Raw genomic sequence first — 20,759 nt, 5'->3', positions numbered from 1 at the left:
AGCTGAGCCAGGGCAAACAAAACAGGAGGGAGAGAAAATACCCTCAACGCTGAACCTAAAAATCAGGCCAAGGGCTTCCCTGGTGGCGCAGTGCTTGAGAGTCCGCCTGCCGATGCGGGAGACGCGGGTTCGTGCCCCGTTTCGGGAGGATCCCACAGGCCGCGGAGCGGCTGGGCCCGTGAGCCGTGGCCGCTGGGCCTGCGCGTCCGGAGCCTGTGCTCCGCAAATGGGAGAGGCCACAACAGTGAGAGGCCCGCATAACGCAAGGGAAAAAAAAAAAAAAAAAAAAAAAAAAAATCAGGCCAAAGCAGTGAATGAAGCTGCAAGCAGGGCCTGACACTCTACGTGGGGCAGAGAGAGACGATGACCCGGGTCTGGCAGGGGAGAGGGGCTGATACCGCCGGTGGGCCCCAACAGCGTCTGGGCTTCTGTTTCTCTCTCGCTCTCTTTTCTTGGCCTTACTGGGCGGCATGCAAAACTTCCCCGACCATGGATCAAACCCACGTCCCCTGCAGCGGAAGCGTGGAATCTTAACCACTGGACTCTTAAACACATGTTTCTCATCATGCAACGGTAAATCATTCCTGTGGTTTCTTAATAAAATATTGTTATCGGGCTTCCCTGCTGATGCGGTGGTTAGGAACCCACCTGCCAATGCTAAGGGACACGGGTTCGAGCCCTGGTCCGGGAAGATCTCACATGCCGCGGAACAACTAAGCCCGTGCGCCACAACTAAGCCCATGCGCCACAACTACTGAGCCTGTGCTCTAGAGCCCGCGAGCCACAGCTACTGAAGCCTGCACGCCTAGAGCCCATGGTCTACAACAAGAGAAGCCACCGCACTGAGAAGCCTGCACACCAAAATAAATGAGAAGCCAAAAATAAATAAATAAATAAATTTTAAAATAATAATAATTTTTTTTTCTTTTCTTTTTTTTTGGCTGCATTGGGTCTGCGTTGCTGCATGCGGGCTTTCTCTAGTTGCGGCAAGCAGGGGCTACTCTTTGTTGTGGTGCACAGGCTTCTCATTGCGGTGGCTTCTCTTGTTGCAGAGCACGGGCTCTAGGCGCGTGGGCTTCAGTAGTTGTGGCACGCGGGCTCAGTAGTTGTGGCTCGCGGGCTCTAGAGCACAGGCTCAGTAGCTCCGTGGCATGTGGGATCTTCCCGGACCAGGGCCCGAACCCGCGTCCCCTGCATTGGCAGGCGGATTCTTAACCACTGCGCCACCAGGGCCAGGGCCCGAACCCGCGTCCCCTGCATTGGCAGGCGGATTCTTAACCACTGCGCCACCAGGGAAGTCCCTAAAATATTATTTTAAAAGAGCAAAATGGAGAAAGCGGTCTACAACACAATGGTCTGGCCCCCAGCCCTGAACGAGCACGGTGCTGTGCTCTGCACACAGGCCCAGGCCCGTGGGGTACAGAACTGACCGGCGGGGAGGGGCACACAGGCTCCCACAGGGTGGAGAGGCCATCTGGGCCCAAAGCTGAAGACTCTGAAACAGATTTCGGACAGACTCCAAGGGACAGCCCGGGGAGAAACTTAGAGGAATGAGATGAGCGTCCACAGAACAACAAAAGCTGCTTGGGTGTGACACGGTGACTGAGTAAAGAACGCTTACAGCATGCTACCTTACCTGTCCATGACGTCCTGGAGGGATTCCTGACGTTGAGTCAGCGTCAAAATCAGGTCCCTGTGAGTTGTCGAGGGTGACGTGCACCGGCTCGCGGGCCCAGCCCCCTTCCCATGACCTCCATCAGGAGCCCCGAGCCAAGGCAACTGCCCTCTGCTGGGCAGGGAACAAACCCCCAACAGGTCTCTGCCGTAGACCGGGGTGCGAGAGCAGCGCCGTTCGTTGACAAAGTAAATCTGGTCCAGCCGCTCTTTCAAAAGTCTGGTCTTTTCCTCCTTCATCAAAAACAGAGATGAAAACGGTTACTGAGAAACAGCACGGCCCGTTCCCGGCCTCACCAAGCCCCATGGGTCCCTCACGCACGGTGACCAGCCGCAGAGCATGCTTAGATGTGCGGGGCCTGGCTCCAAGGGAGACAGTGACAGGAAAGAGAGCAGAGCAAACGGGCGCCGTTTTCTCTGCCAACGTGTAAAGTTCTTCTTGAGCACAGTGAGCGTTTCTAGTGCCTGGAAGGCCAGTAGGACACGAGAAAATGTGGAAGGGCGTTTTTGCGATCCTAAAGCCTCGTTTCATGTCTTTTAGTAGGAAAAGCGTCTTTAAGATCAAATCTCTCTAACTTAGAGACAGGGTGTTTTTAGCAGCAGATAAATTGATGCCGCCTCGCAGAAGCGTTTAAGTATCACAACCCTCCTGAGTGACAAGCAGCTCCTGAGAACGACTTCCGTGCATGCAGGGGTGGCGCTGGCACCGTGTGCTGGGGTCTGCTGCCCCGTACCTGGGTCGGCCCGGCGACGGGAGAGGCTGGCTTGGAGGCCACTCCAGGTTCTCCTGCGGCCAGGGGACTGACTGCCACTCGGCTGGGCACACCCACTACAAAGGCAAAAACGAAGGTTTGGCATACACAACTACCGGCAACGCTCTCTGGAACATTGTCAGCTTTCAATAGCATGTTTCTGGAGTGGGTCAACCGTTCACAACCACCAGTGAAGTGCTCTCCCGCTCTCTGGCCAGGGTCTGAGCTGAGTGCCACGATCTGCCTCCTTCCTTTGGCAGCGCCCGGCGTGACCTCAGACCCGCAGTCACTCCCGTCACTGCGCCAAGCAGCAGCCACGTGGGCCCAGCGCCCCACTGCCCTTGGCATCTCGGCAGCGTTGACCTGCGTGCCCGGGACAGAGAGATGCCTGGGCCCCACGCGGCCTGCTCCTGTCAGCCACGCCACACTGCCCATCTGACAGAGGCTCCTCCGCAACGGCCTGCGGAAAAGGCGGCTGAGGACTGAGAAGGGGCCACTTGCGGGGAGCGACAGGGAAGGGTCGAGGTGACTAGAACCCAGCGGCCGGACTGGTGTCAGGTCGGGAAGCTGGGGCCCACAGGGCAGGACTGAGCGCCCTCCGGGGAGGGTGCTGGCACAGCTGGTTCCAAGAAGCCAGAAGAAAGCCTGAAGAACAGACCAACCGAGTAGAGCTGCATGGCCTGGCTGGGAGGCAGAGCGGCCGCCAGGCAATGCTGCCAGCCTCATGGTCCCTCCAGCACCCACCCACTGACAGAGCCCAGTGGGGTCGGGGTGCAGAGGCCCCACCCCAACGGCACCACAGACAACCCAGGGCCTGGGGCTGGGCAGTGACCAGGGATTCCACTCGAGAAGAGGTCCCTGCCGCTTGCATACATCAACCCGACCCAAGTGCCCGTGCCCGATGTTTGCAGTGTGGGTGTCTGGAGAGCAGGGGACCCTGGCGGGAAGCAGGCTACGGAACAGGCAAGGAGGCACACTGGCTGCAGACAGGTCCAGGTCCAAACCCTGCTCCGTTACCTGTCCAAGAACTTCTAGCACGTTCCCTAAATGTATCTGTAACATTAACAAGCAAAATTTCTCATGATTCCAAGTTTCTTGTCAGAGCAAAACCAAATCAAACATCTAAAGGCTGAGTGAGGGTGGTTACGTTCGACCATTACCTTTGGGAGCAAAAGAGAAAGAAAAGAAACTAAGCTGACACGGGCCATCTATGGAAATCAGAGGCAGCCACAACTGGGACTACCGGTTCTGAGGCATCACAGAAATTAACCGCGCTCCCCACTTGCCTCAGAAGCAAAGAAAGTCAGAAAGAAGTTTCATGGACTTCCCTGGTGGTGCAGTGGTTGAGAATCCGCCAGCCAATGCAGGGGGCATGGGTTCGAGCCCTGGCCCGGGAAGATCCCACATGCCGCGGAGCAACTAAGTCCACGTGCCACAACTACTAAGCCTGCGCTCTAGAGCCCACGAGCCACAACTACTGACCCCACATGCCTAGAGCCCGTGCTCTGCAGAAAGAGGAGCCACTGCAACGAGAAGCCCGTGCACTGCAACAGAGATAAATAAATTTATAGAAAAATAGAAGGAAAAGAAGGAAAGAAAGGAAGGAAGAAAGGAAAGAAAGAAAGAAAGGGGAAGGAAGGAAGGAAGAAAAGAAGTTTCAAAACCAAGTCTCCTTCCAGCTCACAGCACCCTACCTGGCGGGGTCATGGGCGCGGGGCTTGGGCCGCCGGCCGGGGGCTTGCTTCCCAGGGCGTTCAGGGCCCCCGCCTGAGACACTGTCTGCATCACCACGGGGCCTGGAGGTCGCAGGTAGGACTGCCCAGGCGCGGACACAATCTGGAGGACGCTGCCTGCAATCACACATGCACGGGGGTCAGTCACGAGCCGAGTGTGCCTTCGACCCCCAGGCTACACCCACTTCCTAAGGTACAGAAACAAGGCAATCAACCGAAAATCCAAAATCAAATTTCCTCCCATGAGGAATGCCAAGTTCAGTTACTTGGAGAAAAATGAAACTATCTCATTCACAATGAATGAAAATGCCGAGGATCAAAGTCACTTGGCTTAATGTCAAGAAAAGCTCCTCTAGTCCTTGCGATGCCTGACTGATTTCGGGTAATGCAGCGAGTACCCACTCAGCATCTGTCACGTCTGCTCGAGGCTTGAGCCAGTCATGGGTTGGAAGGTCCCAGCTCCCAGATCACATACTGGGTGCCTGCCAACCAGACAAGCTGGATGAAGAAATAAATACCAAAACACTCGTTTTTTTAGCCCAAATGCTGTGGCTCTGTGGCCACTGTTCCAGGAGCCTGCCATTTTCAACCTCTCTGTGATTAAGTCTCCTGGCATCTTTTGCTCTGGAATCGTCCTCTACAGAAACTAGAGTTCACCAGAAATTTTAAGAGATGACCTCGCCCCTTTGGTCAAAAAACCAGAGAAATATGGAATAAAACCAAATGAACCCGTTTCTTTGCGGCGGGTTTCCTGGGGGCCTCCGCTCTCCTGAGGTGCGTGTCCCCAGGGTCCACACAGAGCACCCCAGACCTGGCTGACAACGGAACCTTCCGCCCTGATGAGAGCTGTGAACGACGACGCGTCGGGGGAGGCTGCCTGGGGAGGTGGCCGGATCCCCCCTCTGGGTCCTACCCTCCAGCTGAGTCACTGAGGGTTAACATGAACTAAACTGCATCCCCTCGTTTCCTGCGAGAAGCAGTTACTACACGAACACAGTGCTCTCGGCCAAAGGCTTGGGAGGGCTTTGGTCTGGAAGTTTTAAAATCTGTACGTAAAAGAAAATAATTTCTCCTACTACTTAAATTGCTGGACCTTTGGCACTCTTAGGACAATTTACCTCACAATGAAATCTGAAAGGAGTAAATATTTCTATTTTGATTTTTAGAACAGGGAACTTTATTCAAAGGGCAGATTTTATTTAAAAACGACTATCCTCTATTTAACGTGTGCCAAGGGCCAGGCCACCAGGAGATTTGCCCGTTATCTCCCAAGTCCTCTGAACACCAACGAGGTGAGACTCGTTAAGGCCATTTACAGGTGAAGCACCTATGCTTAAGGGGGCCAAGGTCACAGCTGCAGGGGGAGCTGCCGGGACGCCCCGGCTTAAAGCTTTTGTGGGCCACCGCCCATCAGCGAACCCTACCTTGGAGCTGCAGGGGCTGGCCGGCTGTCAGCTGCCGCAGCTGGCTATGCGACAAGGTGAACTTGTTGCCCTGGAACTGAAGCGTCACGGGGCTCTCCGGCTGGGCGACTCGGCTCGGCGGGCCCGCGAGGGAAGCCAGCTGGGCTATTTTGACCACCTCCCCACCTGCGGAGACGCAGAGGAGACGAGAAAGAAAACTCTTGGGAAGAGTTTTCGATCACTCTACTGACGATCACTTGTCACAGAGAATGACCGTCTGTAGCAAACTGAAGTGTCACAGAAACATTTATTAGGTATTTCTAACACTTTCAGAAAATATTTTAATAGAAAAGAAAAAACAATTAAAATTAACACCAGATTTTAATGGTTAACTTCATCATAACTGGTAGAAATTTTAGAGTACCAGATATTAATATAATTAACCAAGCCCTTAAGGAACATTTTGCTTTTCTTTCCAGGCGATAAAAAAGTAGCAAACATCAGAAGTAGCAGAAATGTATGGGTCACACGCTTTGCAACTCTCATATCAACCTCTTAACTTCAGAATCCTTTCAGAATGTGAGAGTGAGAAAGTACATGTCCGATTTAGCTCACAGAGATAAACAAGACTTTATCACTACAGATATAAAATAGAGAACTAGCTTCAATTATACTCATAACCTTTTCAAAACGTGGGAATGTATTTAAGTACATAAATACATCACACTTTACGATACAGTGTTTCACACTAATTTGAACTAGATTGTGGGATTCCGCCTGCAATTTTAACTGTGAAAAAATGGAAGATTTAACACTGCTTAAAGCTTTTTTTTTTACAAAAAAAAGCAGAACTCAGATGGAGTCATACGCACCTCACTCAAAAAGGTACCACCTTCAAACTGTAATTGAATAATAGCTTTAAAGGCTTTTTTTTGTTTTAAACCCAATGGTTGATATTCGAGTCTAGATGTTCCTCCCATGAAAATTCAGGCCAGAATTAGTAGTGATGCTATAAAAAGGATAGTTAGCAAAAGACCAGGAAAACATCCGAGGGTATCTTGGCCACAGGGACCATAAACGGGAAGGAAAAAGGGGAAAAGAGACGCAGAGATCCATGCACAGAACGACGACTCTCCCACAAGCCCTCCTCAGTCCAGAGGTGGAGGCACGAAAGGCGGCCTGACCCTGAGCCCCCCAGAGCGGCTCCTGGGTACACCCCCGGGACTCCTACCCCTGGCAAAAGAGAAGAAAGACCGAAATGTATGCAAGGGCTCTCCTGCCCTGGGCAATGAGCCAGGATAAGTGCTCTGCATTTGCTGGCACGGAAGACAGGCTCATCACAAGAGAAAACTAGCCTGAACCCGGTGTCTCCTCATGACACAACTTCTCTCTCTCTCCTGTCCCTCCAGAAAGGCCTCAACACAACTTGTGCCAACAGATATAAGTGTTCCAGGTGGCATCTGAGAAATGGCATAGCCCAGGACAGTTTCCATCAGGGTACTTCCAACAGCAGGATGGACAGAGGAGTACCCTAATCGTGCTGGTCACAATAAAAAGTTCTATTTAAAAAATGTAAGAAGGTTGCGATGTTTCAGTGAGTTATCACAAAATGTCTCACTTGAGCAACAGTCATTCCCGATTTAAATTTGGTAAAATAAGCAAGAGACTAAAAGGAAGTCGAACCCTAGCTCACAAGGCTTTCGTTTTATTGCCCTTTGCTCTCCGAGGGGCCCTGGAGGCTGACGGGACAAACCCGTGGTTCACTAAGGAGAAGTGCCATCCTCGGCCACCAAGGCAGAGCACGAGCACAGGAGAGGAGCAAAGCTGACGGATGGGGTCAGAAGGAAGGACAGAGAAAGGACAAGACCCTGGACTCTGGCCCTGAGCGGAGCCCTCCCTCTGCAGATTTAGGGCTGGAAAGGACAGCGTGGTGAAAGGCAGCACCGGACACGGAGTCGGGGAGACAAAGGGAGAGGACAGCAAGGCCCTTCACACGCCGCTCGTGTGAACGCAATGTCCTTGTACAAAGAGGTGGCAGACCCAGGAGAGGCGAAGCCACTTACTAGGCAGGCGCGCCTGGGCCTGCGAGGTGAGCACCAGCCCCTGAGGCAGCGCGCTCTGCCCGGCCGGGTGCGAGGGGGCCTGGGGCTGGGGCTGGGGCGGGCCCGGGGTGGAGGCCGGGGCAGTGGTTTGAGCCCGCAGTTTCACAGGATGGGCTGGGCTAGGTGCTGTGCTGAAGGTCGAGGCAGGCTGGTGTCTCGGAGCACCGGTGGAGGGCTGAGAGGTCTGAAACGGGGTTGCTGGCGCTGCAATCGATAAGGTTGGTTTGTGCAAAGCTGTTAGAGGTTCTTCAGAAAATGCAGTATTAAACCCGAATTTTAAAGAAATAAAACAAACATTACTTCATACTGCCTCTCAAAGGAGACGCCCTCTCTAAAAAGTGTGGGGGGGGGGTCTACAGGATGAGAGAAATCTAATTTTTTATCCATCGTTAACTATTGATATTTTCGCTTCGAGTCCACCAGTCCATGACACGGTGCATTTCTGGAGTACACGGGAGTGTCACAAGCCGGCCCCTTCGGGTGTGTCGGTGAGAACCACATCTTAACCACGCACGGAGGTCAGGCAGCGCTGGCGTCCCCAGCTGCACGAAGAGCTCTTGCGACAAGCAGCTCTGGCATTTACGAAGATCTCAGAAAAACAAGGGGGACCTGGCACGGAGGGCGCCGCGGACCGGGGTTAGAAGACAACTCCTACCAGCTTTCCTGCCACCTAGCCCTGCCCTTCTTCAAGTAACGAGCAGCTCGCACTGACGCGGTGGCACAGAGCACAACAGCAGGCGCGTCCTCAGAAGCTTCATAAACGACTTCGACATGTGTTTCCCGACATAAAAGAGAGCGTTTCCGCCAAGGTACATCTTCCCCACCACATCGACAGTAACTCGACTAAGGATGGGACGCCGTATACAGTTCAAAGACGTAAAAAAAGCGTAAAACTCACGTGAGAACTACACGCGGTCCCCCGGCAGAGCCAGGGCACGTGGCCCCACTGCCCACTCGCGCAGAGCAGCGGCCACCGCCCCGCGGGCCAGGGAAGCGCGCAGAACTTCTTCCACAGAAGCCCTCCGTGCTGCCGAGCGCGCCCCCACGAGACGCGTACCTTTTGCATCTGGATTTGCAGAGAACGTGGCGACGGGCGGCCGTCCTCGAACGTGGCCCTGCGGCGTGGCAGTGGCTGTGGGCGTGGCCGTGCGGGGCGGGTGTGTGCTGGGGAAAGCCACGGTGCGGCCCTCGGGCTTCTGGCCGTACTGCACGGGCTGAAACAACCTGGACGCCCGAGCGTGGGCAGGAAGACACGAGCGCTGCTGAGACGCGGCAGGCGTGGCCTCCCAGATGGGCCCCGGGGATACAGGGCTGCCCTGCGGGCAGTGGGGCTCCCACAGCCTGCGTGCAGCTTGAAGAGGGGCGGGGGGATTGCTAAATGCTGTGCTAAGAAGCAGCGCTCACCAGGGACCCTGAGCGAGATGCTTAGTACCTAAAAATGGTACATCTACCCCAACGCTTGGGTGACGCAGGGGTGAATGTGATTAAGTTCCCGTGAACGTGGACTAGAGAAACTGCATCTAACACATAAAGTCCATTCTACTACTCTTCTGAATAAGAGTAAAGTGGGGTGAAAAGTCAACTTGCACAACTAGGTGACAAGGCAGTACAGGAAATGGAGAGAAACAGCAGAAATGGTAAAGGCCCCACAGGCGCCAGCGGGTAAAGCTGTGAAGGGGGATCCACACCATGGCTGCTCTGTCCGATTTTATCACAAGCAACATGCTCCTCCTATTTCTTTAACCTGGAAAACCATGATGGCAGGACTTCTATATCAAAACCCCTGTGCAATGCACAGCCAGCAGAAAGCCACTAAACGAGGCCAGGCCAGCCCCAGGAGGACTGCGGCTTCGTTGCCCTGGCCACGTGTTTAACTGAGGGCTGCAGGCTCCTGTGTGTGTGGGCCAGGCAGCTGAGGCAAGGGTGGTCGGATCCAAGTCACCGGGGAGGTCACACGGAGAAAAGGCAACAGAAATGGGCCGCCGTCTGCAGAGCTGGCCCGTTTCTCTCGAAAACACCTGTCTGCTTTTTCTTTGATTTTAGCGGGAGCACAGAGTTGTGCACAAATCCGGCTGCACGGGTGTGGCCTGTCTTGAATCACGTGTTCCGAGTTCATCCATCTGCACGCACCGCTCCTCCCAGTCTCGTGGCACCTGCATCATGTCCCTGGAGGCCCTCGATGCTGCAGTCAGGGGTGGAGCCTCTGCCAGACCCCAGGGTCCCAACCCCGCCCCCCGACAGTGCCCCCCTGCCCTGACGGCTGCCACCATACCCGCACCAGGTCAGAGGCAGCCTGACCACCCCGTCCCTGACCACCTCCACACACAGAGCCCTCCCAAAGCCCGATGCTTCTTCAAGGTGATGAAAAGAGCCTCTCCTGCGCCCTGCACACCCCTGCTGTTTATCCCAGGATCCAAGGACATCTGGGCAATTTCCAGGAGAAGCAGATAGCCAAATTAGATGATTAGCCTTTCTTTTCACAGGCTGTAGCCCCAGTTCTCATGTGGAGCTCCAACCCGGTGGTCCCAGGTCTGCCCGAGAGGCTGCGGGGCCGGGGTCCCTTTCAGCAGCAGAAGAGGGGATGCTACCCAGACCCCACGACACACAACCAGCCAGGACCCAGCCAGAGCCGGCTGGTGAGCAGGAAGTGATGCTCCACACCACACCACACCACACCACACCACACCACACACCTGCTGGGCTTCAGTCTGATAGCCGCTGGCCTGCCCGACGGCGGCGGCGCGGTGAACAGCTCCTCGAAGAGCCTCCGTGTCACCTTCTTCTTGCCCAGCAGTTCTGACTCGTGACGGGTCATTTTATTTTCTAAGCCAATAAGGTCAAATATAGAAAGGTCGGTTTCCTAAGGAGAAAAAGAAAACAATTTTGCTACAGGAGGCAGGAACGAAACAGCTGACTAGGAATCCAAGTCGATTCCAAACCAGGAAGGCCAGGCCCCAAGCAGCCGTCTTGCTGAGAAGCACCCGCCGGACCTCGGTGTGCTCAGTTCCCCAACTTAAAGAAAGGTGGGAGTGATGGTACGTGGCCATCCCGAGTGGCAGTGGGAAAGGAGAGGGTGGCACTTGAGAGACACACTAGACTCAGCAGAGAGGGATGAGCCTGGAAAATGCTCGTCTAAATGGATGGAGATGCTCGGCCTCGTTGGGGAGGCTGAGGGAGAGACCGTAGCATGCTGGTGCAGGTGCAGCGGGCGTGTGGCACGTCGCTATGTCTGGAGCCCTGGGGACGTTCACTCCACCTGTGCTTCTCTCGGACGTTCTCACTCCCACCAGGATGGCAGGAATCAAAGAGGATGGACAGCAGGTGTGGGCAAGGATGTGGAGACGTGAATGCCCCCACCCCCTCACCCCCTGCTGGGGATGGGAAACCTGGCAGCCACCATGCAAGGCAGCTGATCAAAAGGTTAATAAACATGGACTCTACACGTGACCCTGCAACTCCTCGCCCGTCAGACATGTGCCCGAGGGGAGCCCCACGCCCACGCAAAACTTGCACATGAATGTGCACTCACAGTGGCCAAAAAGTGGAAACCACCCAAGTGCCCATCAGCTCGTGGACGGATGAACATACTGCGGTCCACCCAGACAATGGAGGAAGGAGATTCTGACACAGGCTGCAACGTGGATGAACTCTGAAAATATTATGCTCAAGTGAAGTGAGCCATTGGTACAAAATATCTGGACCTGGTGAATCCACAGAGACAGATGCAGGTAAGTGGCCGCCAGGGCTGGGAAGGGGAGGGGGAATGGGAATGACAGTGCGTGTGGATTTTCTCTTTGGGGTAATGAAATGTTCTAGCATTAGTGGTGATGGTTGCACAACTCTGTGAATATACTCAAACCAACAAACTGTACGCTTCAGAACAGTGAGTTTTACGATAATGAGCTACCTCAATAAAACTTTTTAAAATGAAAACACAACATAAAAACTACCATCCACGAAACATCTCCCGGCCCCAGCGGTATCTTGAGGTAGCCTGCTTCTGACGCATCTTTATCCCCCATGGCTCAATTTTTCTTTAACTCAACGAAAAACTCATCCCTACCTGAAAGTAATACTATAAATCAACTACACTCCAATAAAAGAGTAGTAGGCGTAGTGGTAGGAATCACATTCATCACGTAACTCACCACACCCTGCTTACCAATCAGACCCTTCCTCAGACCATCACGTACATTAACTGACCGATTCCTCACAACTTCCCGGTGTGGTGAGGAAACCGAGGCAGACTGACCACCCAAGGCCACACTCCTCATGGGGCAGAGCCGGGACGTGAGCCCCTGCAATCTGGCCCCAGGGTCCCTGTCCTGTCCACACCCCGAACCTGCACAAGCCTATCGAAGCCACAGAGCTGGTTCCTGTTTCTCCGCATTTGTGAGACCTCGGTCCCTGGTCCTCTGGGGTAGAGACAGCCAAGGGGAACTCAGGCACCAGCCTGCCAGCGGCCGGCTGGTCTGGGCAAGCTCTCGGCCTCCTGCGTGGAAGCCAGAGCAGGAACGACGGCCCCTGAGGGCTTGGCCCTGCCCTGCTGAGAGCCAGAAGCTCAGCACACTTGTGCTCAGAATCACCCAACCTAACCCAATCTCTTTTGTTTTAAAAATCTTGGTTTTGGAAAAACTTTCCAAAACTACCCCAAAATTCAAACACAGAAAGGTATACGACTCTACTTTTTTGGTCAAAAGATAACCGAGTTTCCCCACCTGGGGACAGGTACTATCACTTTACCAGAAAGGCCCCCGCAGGCCTCAGGCCGCACGCGCGCGGACAGCCCCGCGGTCCCGCAGTTCCGAGCCCTGCTCTCCTCTGCACGCCCTGCTGTTTCCCAGGGGCCGACGGCCAGGCGAGGAAGACCCTCCCTGCTCCTTCACACTGTGGGCTCACCCCTCGGGGCCCATTCCGACGCGGGTTCTAGGTCGAGGGGAAGGCCCATCACGCCGCCACTCAATGCTGCCCAGCATCAGGCGATGGCGGGAACGCAGGATGCAAGTTAGTGGAGACCGACGTTCCGGAAGGACCCGGAACAGACCTCAGGAAGAGCCGCCCGCATCCTCTGCGTACCTTCCAGAAGTCTCGGTCAAGCGCCTTCAGGATGAGCGAGGCCGAGCGGCACTGCAGCGGCCCCGCCGTGTAGGAGGACTCCGGGAGCCGGGGCGCCACCAGCCCGGGGTGGTTGCAGATCCGCTGCAGCCGCAGGAGGATGCTCAGCACGTCCACAAAGCGCCCGCTCTTCAGAGCTTCCTGCGTCCTGTGCGTGGGGAGAGACACAAGCACTGCCTTGGCTGCGAGCACGTGCCGGCCGGGCTCCACAGACACGCAGTCGGCGCGCTCTCCCCAGACCTGGCTCACACGGCAACGACATCCGGACCCACCTCCGTGTGGTGAGGGTTCTCAGACTCGCTCACCACCCCCGTGACACAGGATGGGCGGCCGGAGAGCCAGGACGCGCGGCAGATGCGAACAGCCCTCCTCACCTCCCGCGGCAGGGACGACGCCATTCTCCACGGCAGCCACGACGCGCGCCGGCAGGCAGGGGCGGGGTGAGAACACCCAGCCTGGGGGAGAAGGCCCTCGAGGGGCGACTGGACAGGGTGGTCCGGCGAAGGAGGAGACACACAGGCCTGACACCGCGCCGGCGCCACGGGGGCCACGATGCAGGGGCTGCATAGAGGCCAGCTGAGACCTCCAGGCTGGGGACCCCCAAGGGCGGCCGCAGAGCACAGCGCGCCCAGCGGGCGAGGCAGAAAGGAGCCTTGCAGCGGGGTGGGCAGGGACTCGCGAGCAGAGGGGGAGCAGAGGGGACGGGGGGACGGGAGGACGGCCCGAACAGTGGAGCACAGCGTCCTGAGTCAGGCAAGCCTAGCAGAGAGGCACGCCTGGGGAAGCCAGTCCCGCACACATGGGATATGCGGTGCCTGGGGACAGCTCAAGCTGCCACAGGAGGACGCGGTCAGCCCGGCGGCCCAGGCAGCTCCCACCAGGACGGAGCGCGTGGGCGCAGCGCTACGTAGAGCGGGGTGGCGTCGGGGACGTGGACGGCGCACAGGCGGTGCCAGAGAGCAGAAGGGGAGAGGGGAGGGCGGCCGTTCAGAGACCAGCGATACGTGTCTGGATGAGACAGGAGAGAGAACACGAGAGACCAAGAAAACGGCAAATGGAGGCTCCTGAGGGGCTGAGCTCACAGCCCACCGGAAGGACTGTAACAGAAACCAGGAGGAGGTGGTGCCACCAGAGGCGGGTTCACAGGGCTCTCCGGGAAGGCGGTAGAAACGTGTGACACGGTCGCCACGCAGAGGGCAGGAAGGCGCTGACCGGGAGCGATGTTCAGAGCCCACCCGAGGACCCTGAGACCATCGCGTCAACACGCACCGAGGCGTGCAGGGCACGCCCAGGAGCCGCCGTGGGGTCAGCGCAGGCCTGCTCACGGCCCCCCTTGACTTGACCAACAGGCCCGAGAGAAAGAGAAAGAGGAATCTCCCCACCGCTCCATGGGACCTTGTGGCACAGGACAACCTAGGCTCTGCTGGCCCAGTGGCTCCCGGATGCAGGGGCCTCTCCTACGAGCACACAGAGAGCATCCCACACTCAACAAGCGGGACCGAGGTCGTCACTGCCAAGCGCAACCCTAGCGACGTCCCACGGCACGCCACCAAAGAGCGACACAGCAGGCGTCCCGAGGACGCCGGGGCTCTGTCTGTCTGGGTGATGGGATGCCCTGGCCACACAAGCCCGCGCCTGCTGGCCCAGGACCCGCCCTCTGCGCACGCTGCGATTCTCTCCAGATCAGCACGGGCTGAGATAGCTGACCGCCAGCAGGCGCCAGCCGTGCCGCGGGCTGTCTGCTCCCGCAGTGTCCAGGAAGCAGGATCTGTCACTGCACGTGTTGTCAGGGGTGGGGTCTCCACAGCTCCCATGCCTGACTGAGATGGTCAACGGCCTGCCGCAGCACGACGCTGGTTGCCAAGGACTGGCTACTTACACTCCGTCCTAAAGCTGTCTAAAAAGAAGCCTATGCCACAAGCAGGCATTAACAGCAAAACCCTCTCCTGCACACTTGCTGCCGTGGACGCTATTCGGACCACGTTACGCACTTAAGCACACAATGCTCACGACCAATGACAAAAAGAGCCAAACGGGTCACGGGAAGGATCATGGACAGGACGGGGCTCCACCCTTCTAGGGTCCATACAGAGGTGCCTGTGGCCACCCGGTGTGGCCCTGGAGTGCCACCTGCGCCTGACCACACGGCACGCGGGCCTCGGTCTCACATCCTACACGCGGCTGTGAACGGACGAGCCACCCAATCAGCACGGCCTCCTGCGTGAACCTCCAGTGCAGGGCAGCACCGAGTGGCTTGCGACGCTGTGCTCCTCCTGGGCCGGCTCTGGGCACGGCCTCTGATGGGACCAGGGAGGGGCAGCCTGCCAGCCTGAGAGGAGCGGAGCCGCCAGGGCCGGGCGCAAGCATGGCCTCCAGCTGCAGAGGCCCACCGCCGAGGAGGAGCCTTCTGGAAGGCCAGAGGGGCCCACTCTTCCCCAGCAAGGTGGCCAGGAGTGTGCAGCCCTGAACTCACCCCGGCTGCAGGATGACGTCCTCGTACAAGGCCTTCTGTCGGCTGGAGAGGCGGCACTTCAGGACGTGCTCGTATTTCTTCGTCAGCTGCTTCTCCACGTCTCTCTTAGTTCTCCGCAGAATAAAGGGCTGTGTCACCTGAAAAAAGAAAGTTCTCCTTTGCTAAAATGAAGTCGTGGCCCATGCGTGCTAAGCTGGGGGTGCTCGTCAAGCAGGGACCCGCAGCGGCAGAGCCGCATACCCGGTGCAGCCGGATGACCACTTTGTGGTAGTAGTCCTGGTTCTCCTCGCTGGGGGCTTTCAGGGGCAAGTGCAGGTACGGCCTGGAGATGCCCGGGATGAGGAAGTGCACCATGGTCCACAGCTCCAGGAAGGTGTTGTGCAGCGGGGCATCAATGAGCAGCAGTCGCTGCTGGCTGAACACACAACGGGAGATGACACCTGAAACGTCAAGCTGGGCGCAGAGCCTGTCTCGGGAGACATTCAAGGAAAGGGACAACGATCCTCGGGAGCTAACACACACACACACACACACACACACACACACACAGACACAGACACACACAGACACGCACACACACAGACACACACACGAAGACAGACACACAGAGACACAGACACACACATGCACACAGACACCGACACACACACACAGACACGCGCACACACACAGACACAGACATACACACACACACACACACACACACGTCTTGAGGAACGGACTGAATTAAATGAGCGCCTTCAGTGAGGGGAGCCCTTGAAGCTGAAAGGCCATTCTGGGAGCCTGCAGTTTCCTATGGTCCCTCCAAAGAACCTTTACATCAACAATACCCAGCACACGGCATGCGGAGAGGGGTGGCCAGACCTCTGCAGGGTGAACACGGCCTCCCAGTGCCTCTCAGTCATGCCCTTCACACGCTGCATCTCGTCGATGACCAGGCACTTCCAGCGCACCCGCGTGAAGGACGCGTAGCCCTTGAAGAACTGCTTGTAGGACGTGATACAGACGTTGATACGGTTGGGCTCTGTCCACCCCTGCAGCACAGAAGCCAGGCCTCACTGTCTCCGCAGGAACAATCGGCCTGGAGAGGACTTTCGTGCACGCTCACTACCCACCTAACCTGCCCCACCGCCATCACCCCTCCTTTTCCTTGGTAACCTGCTCTGTCATCACACAGAAAACAGCTGTTTATGTTTTTATGATCTTTTTCTTTAGGAGGCTAAGCACTTGTGTGGACAAATTAAGAAACTGCTTTGGAGGCATTAACAATCGCTTTTGGAAAACAGATCAGCACACAGCATCCAGAAGTGGGGCTCGCTTCCATAGTATATCATCTTAGTGACGGAACACGTATTCAGAAGATGATAGGAAATGTGAGTATATCTGTGTTGCAGCTGACTACATTCCAAGCTATTAAAAAGCAAATTAATTACCAGAGTTAAAAAAAAAAAAAAAAAAAAGGAAAAAAGAAAAGACCCCTCAAAGTGCTCGCTTTTTAAGTAAATATTACTCAACACAGTAGAGTCTAACCATAAGCGAAAATTTTCTCTCCAATGAAAAATTGTGATCTGTAACATACTTTTACTTAGAATCTAGTACTAGAAACTACTGGGCAGAAAATAGAAAAATAAGAGTCCAAATTCGTTTCAGAAGCTCATCTGCTTGTCACAAATATTCCTAATAAACACATCCGTGGGAATTATTTTACGGATCTGTAATTCAGAACTCAGGATGCATCACAATTTCTTATTTCTACCTGTGATAACCAACCGGTCTACAGTTTAAAAGGAGGACAGCACCTCCAGAGACCATCCGAGCTCTGGGGGGGAAGCTCCCTCACTTCCTGGGAGGTGAACACAAGCCCTGCATGGAATGGCCGGTTTCCTGAGTGTAGTCTACGCTTCAAGGGGGCTCTAAGCCCAGACAACTAGAAGGTCTCGTATCTCACAAACGAGTGACTGACAGTAATTACACTAACGAGCATGCGCTGACACTCTGAAGTGTGTCTTCCATAGAAATTCAGATGTTTCCTGTTTAGCTCCATCTCAAGTTTCAGCTAACGTACCTGTCTCTTTGCCTTGAGCTCTCTGCGGCTGCCGACATACAGGAGCGTCTTGAGCCCCGGACACCAGCGCTTCAGTTCAAGCTCCCACCTGAGGATGTTACAGCCCCTCACGACGACAAGATGAGGGCCCCAGTTGCCTGCACAGGAGACACACAAGCGCCCTCTGTAACAAAAACCATCTGTCCAGGGCAGGTGCCCGGCGCTGTGCCCGGTCAGCAGGGGTGCGTAAGGCCAGGGTGCGACTAGAGCAGACATCACTGGGACGCGGGGGTGTCCCCACCCACCCTACAGCGCAGCCGCCACCATCAGGAAGGGCCGCTCCCCTGCTCCCGGGGCCAAGGCAGGACGCACTCAACAGAGAGGAGCTGAATGAGTGAGTAGCCAGTAAAATGAGAGCGGATTCAAACATGACCCCTTAACGTAAGCAGGGGAAGGACTCTCATCTACAGCGAACAATGCTCAGAAAGGAAGAACCTCAGCCTCGAGCCCCGCGGCCAGCACAGCCCGCTGGCAGCCCCATGTTACAGGCGCTGGTGCAACACTCACGCTCATCACGGTCCCCAACCGCCAGTCAGAACACACCCAAACCCACCCCAATCCAGCCCAAAGCACACGGTTTCAACTGCATTCTTCGGAAAAGTAAGCGTTTCTTAAATTTCTGGGCAATACACACATAAATTTCAACTTCTGTGCTACAAATAAACATAAACCAAGTTAAAAGTCAGAAATGGCAGGCTTAGAAAAAATATCTGTAACACACACATCTATAGCCATTACAGCTCATAAGCAAAGTGTTATTACTACTGATCCTTAAAAAGAACCACCCAAAATGGGAGAAAATATTTGCAAACAATACAGTTGACAAGGGTTTAACATCCAAAATATACAAACAGCTCATAAAACTCAATAGTGAAAAAACAAACACCTCAATCAAAAAAATGGGCAGAAGACCTAAACAGACATTGCTCCAAAAGAGACACAGATGGCTAAGAGGCACATGAAAAGATGCTCAACATTGCTAATTATCAGAGAAATGCAGATCACAACTACAGTGAGATATCACCTCATACCGGTCAGAATGGCCACCATCAAAAAGTCTACAAGCAGTAAATGCCGCAGAGGGTGTGGAGAGAAGGGAACCCTCCTACACCGTTAGTGGGAATGTAAGTTGGTGCAGCCACTATGGAGAACAGTGTGGAGATTCCTCAAAAACTAAAATTAGAGTTGCCATATGATCCAGCAATCCCACCCATGGGCATATATCCAGAGAAAACTCTAATTAGAAAAGATACACGCACCCAATGGTCACAGCAGCACTATTCACAATAGCCATAACACGGAAACAACCTGAATGTCCATCAACAGAGGAATGGATAAAGAAGATGCGGTGTGTACACACACACACACACACACACACACACACACACACGAATACTACTCAGCCATAAAAAAGAATGAAATAATGCCATTTGCAGCAACATGGGTGGACCCAGAGATTATCATATGTGAAGTAAAGTCAGAGAAAGACAAATATTATGTTAACACTTATATGTGGAATCTAAAAAATAATACAACTGAACCCATTTACAAAACAGAAAAGATTCACAGACACAGAAAAAAAAAAACCAACTTATGGTTACCAAAGGGAAATTAGGAGTATGGGATTAACAGATACAAACTGCTATTCATAAAATCGATAAGCAGGGCTTCCCTGGTGGTACAGTGGTTGAGAGCCTGCCTGCCAATTCAGGGAACGCAGGTTTGAGCCCTGGTCTGGGAGGATCCTACATGCCGCAGAGTAACTAAGCCCATGCGCCATGGCTGCCGGGTCTGTGCTCTAGAGCCCGCGAGCCACAACTACTGAAGCCTGCACGCCTGGAGCCCGGGCTCTGCAACGAGAGAGGCCAACGCAATGAGAGGCCTGCGCACCGCGGCGATGAGTGGCCCCCGCTCACCGCAACTAGAGAAAAGCCCGCATGCAGCAATGAAGACACAACGCAGCCAAAAATAAATTTAAGAAAAAAAAAAAATCGACAAGCAGTAAGGATTTACTATAGCACAGGGAACTATATTCAGTATCTTGTAATAACCTGTAATGGAAAATAACCTGAAAAAATATATATATAACAGTGAATCACTTTGCTGCACACCTGGAACTAACACAATAATATAAATCAACTATACTTCAATTCAAAAAAAAAACCACCTGAGAGGAAAACGAAGAAGGAAGTGAACAGAAATTCTACAAAGGATGGGACTTCCCTGGCGGTCCAGTGGTCAGGACTCCGTGCCTCCAGTGCGGAGGGCCTGGGTTCGATCCCTGGTCAGGGAACCAAGATCCCACAAGCTGCGTGGCGCAGCCAAAAAGAAAAAAAAGAAAAGAAAAAGAGAAAAGAAATTTCACAAACGGAAAAATACAAGCAGACGATAAACTCTCTGAAGGGCATGACGTCGTGAGTAGGGAAATGCAAATCAACCCCAGGTGCCTTTCCCCACCCCCCCCACCCCCGCCAGTGAAAAACAAGTTTGTTTGTTTGTTTCACTAGCATTTAGCACATTGTTCCGTTTCTGGAGAGGAGGGACAGAGTCTATGTGTGTGTTGGTGAGCGTGTCTGTTGACACTTGGGCGAAGCAAGGCAGGACACACACCAGACTGCCCCGAGGGGTCACCACCGGGGATGGAAGCAGGTGGACAGCTACAGACTGTTGGTTGCTTTACTTTAGAAAGAAAAAAGTGGTGAGTTTGTGAGGGATTCCAACTGTGAACTTACCAGAACCCCCTCGCTCAGAGTCTCTGGGAGTGAGCCCTCTGCTCTTGAGGAACCGGTGAACTCCAGCTTTATGGTCCCACAGTGAGGAGGAGGCCAAGGACACTGGGCCCCAGGGGGCGGGGGCAGGCAGGGGAGCCAGGTCCCAGGCGGGCCCCACTCGGCCTGTCCTGTGCGGAAGCGGAGCGGGCGGCACACGCCTGCCCGCCCTCCCTTCGGGCCCCCCAGGACCTGCCAGGCACCCGCCTCTCCCCCAGGGCGGCAAGCTTCCCAACAGCTGGCCCTCTGAGTCTGTTCCCAGCACCAAGGAGGTCCAGTGACCCCTCCGACACCCACACTAACACAGACCTCTAACCAGGAAGAGCCAGACCCTGAGCAGCCTGCAAGGCCCTCACCTGGCCGGCTGGCGGCCTTCCTGGCTCTGCACCCTCTGGCCTCCGCACCAGCCTCAGCACTGTCCCGTGGACACACCGGCAACCCCGTCAGCCTCTGCACCCACCACCCCACCTTCCCAAGCCCCCCGATCCTGGTGGCCACGGCTTTCTCAGGCCTCTGCTCACGGGCTGTGCCGAGCACGCCATACACAATGGCAACGTGCTGCTTCCATGTGTGGAATCCTTATCCGCTGTGCCTGCTGGGAGCCTCACGGGGCAGCGGGGGGGGGGGGGGGGGGC

The 20,759-nt window shown here is 54.9% G+C and overlaps 1 protein-coding gene across 1 annotated transcript in view; it reads right to left on the bottom strand.

The window, feature by feature from the left end:
- Positions 1 to 20,759, bottom strand: part of EP400 (E1A binding protein p400) — a 92,052-nt gene that overhangs the window by 37,755 nt on the left and 33,538 nt on the right. Inside the window, exons 15-26 of the mRNA XM_007462795.1 lie at positions 17,318 to 17,454; positions 16,117 to 16,286; positions 15,493 to 15,667; positions 15,253 to 15,389; positions 12,741 to 12,927; positions 10,358 to 10,524; positions 8,722 to 8,888; positions 7,626 to 7,868; positions 5,584 to 5,748; positions 4,121 to 4,276; positions 2,409 to 2,503; positions 1,637 to 1,908 (exon numbers count right to left, since the gene is read on the bottom strand). Coding sequence (XP_007462857.1) covers positions 1,637 to 1,908; positions 2,409 to 2,503; positions 4,121 to 4,276; positions 5,584 to 5,748; positions 7,626 to 7,868; positions 8,722 to 8,888; positions 10,358 to 10,524; positions 12,741 to 12,927; positions 15,253 to 15,389; positions 15,493 to 15,667; positions 16,117 to 16,286; positions 17,318 to 17,454 — 2,071 coding nt within the window. The remainder of the gene's footprint in view (positions 1 to 1,636; positions 1,909 to 2,408; positions 2,504 to 4,120; positions 4,277 to 5,583; positions 5,749 to 7,625; positions 7,869 to 8,721; positions 8,889 to 10,357; positions 10,525 to 12,740; positions 12,928 to 15,252; positions 15,390 to 15,492; positions 15,668 to 16,116; positions 16,287 to 17,317; positions 17,455 to 20,759) is intronic.

Source organism: Lipotes vexillifer, unplaced genomic scaffold (genome assembly GCF_000442215.2).
Source record: "Lipotes vexillifer unplaced genomic scaffold, Lipotes_vexillifer_v1.1 scaffold1545, whole genome shotgun sequence".
NCBI classification, from domain to species: Eukaryota; Metazoa; Chordata; class Mammalia; order Artiodactyla; family Lipotidae; genus Lipotes; species Lipotes vexillifer.
Note: the sequence above shows the minus strand (reverse complement) of the source record. Positions and strands in the feature narration are given on the sequence as shown.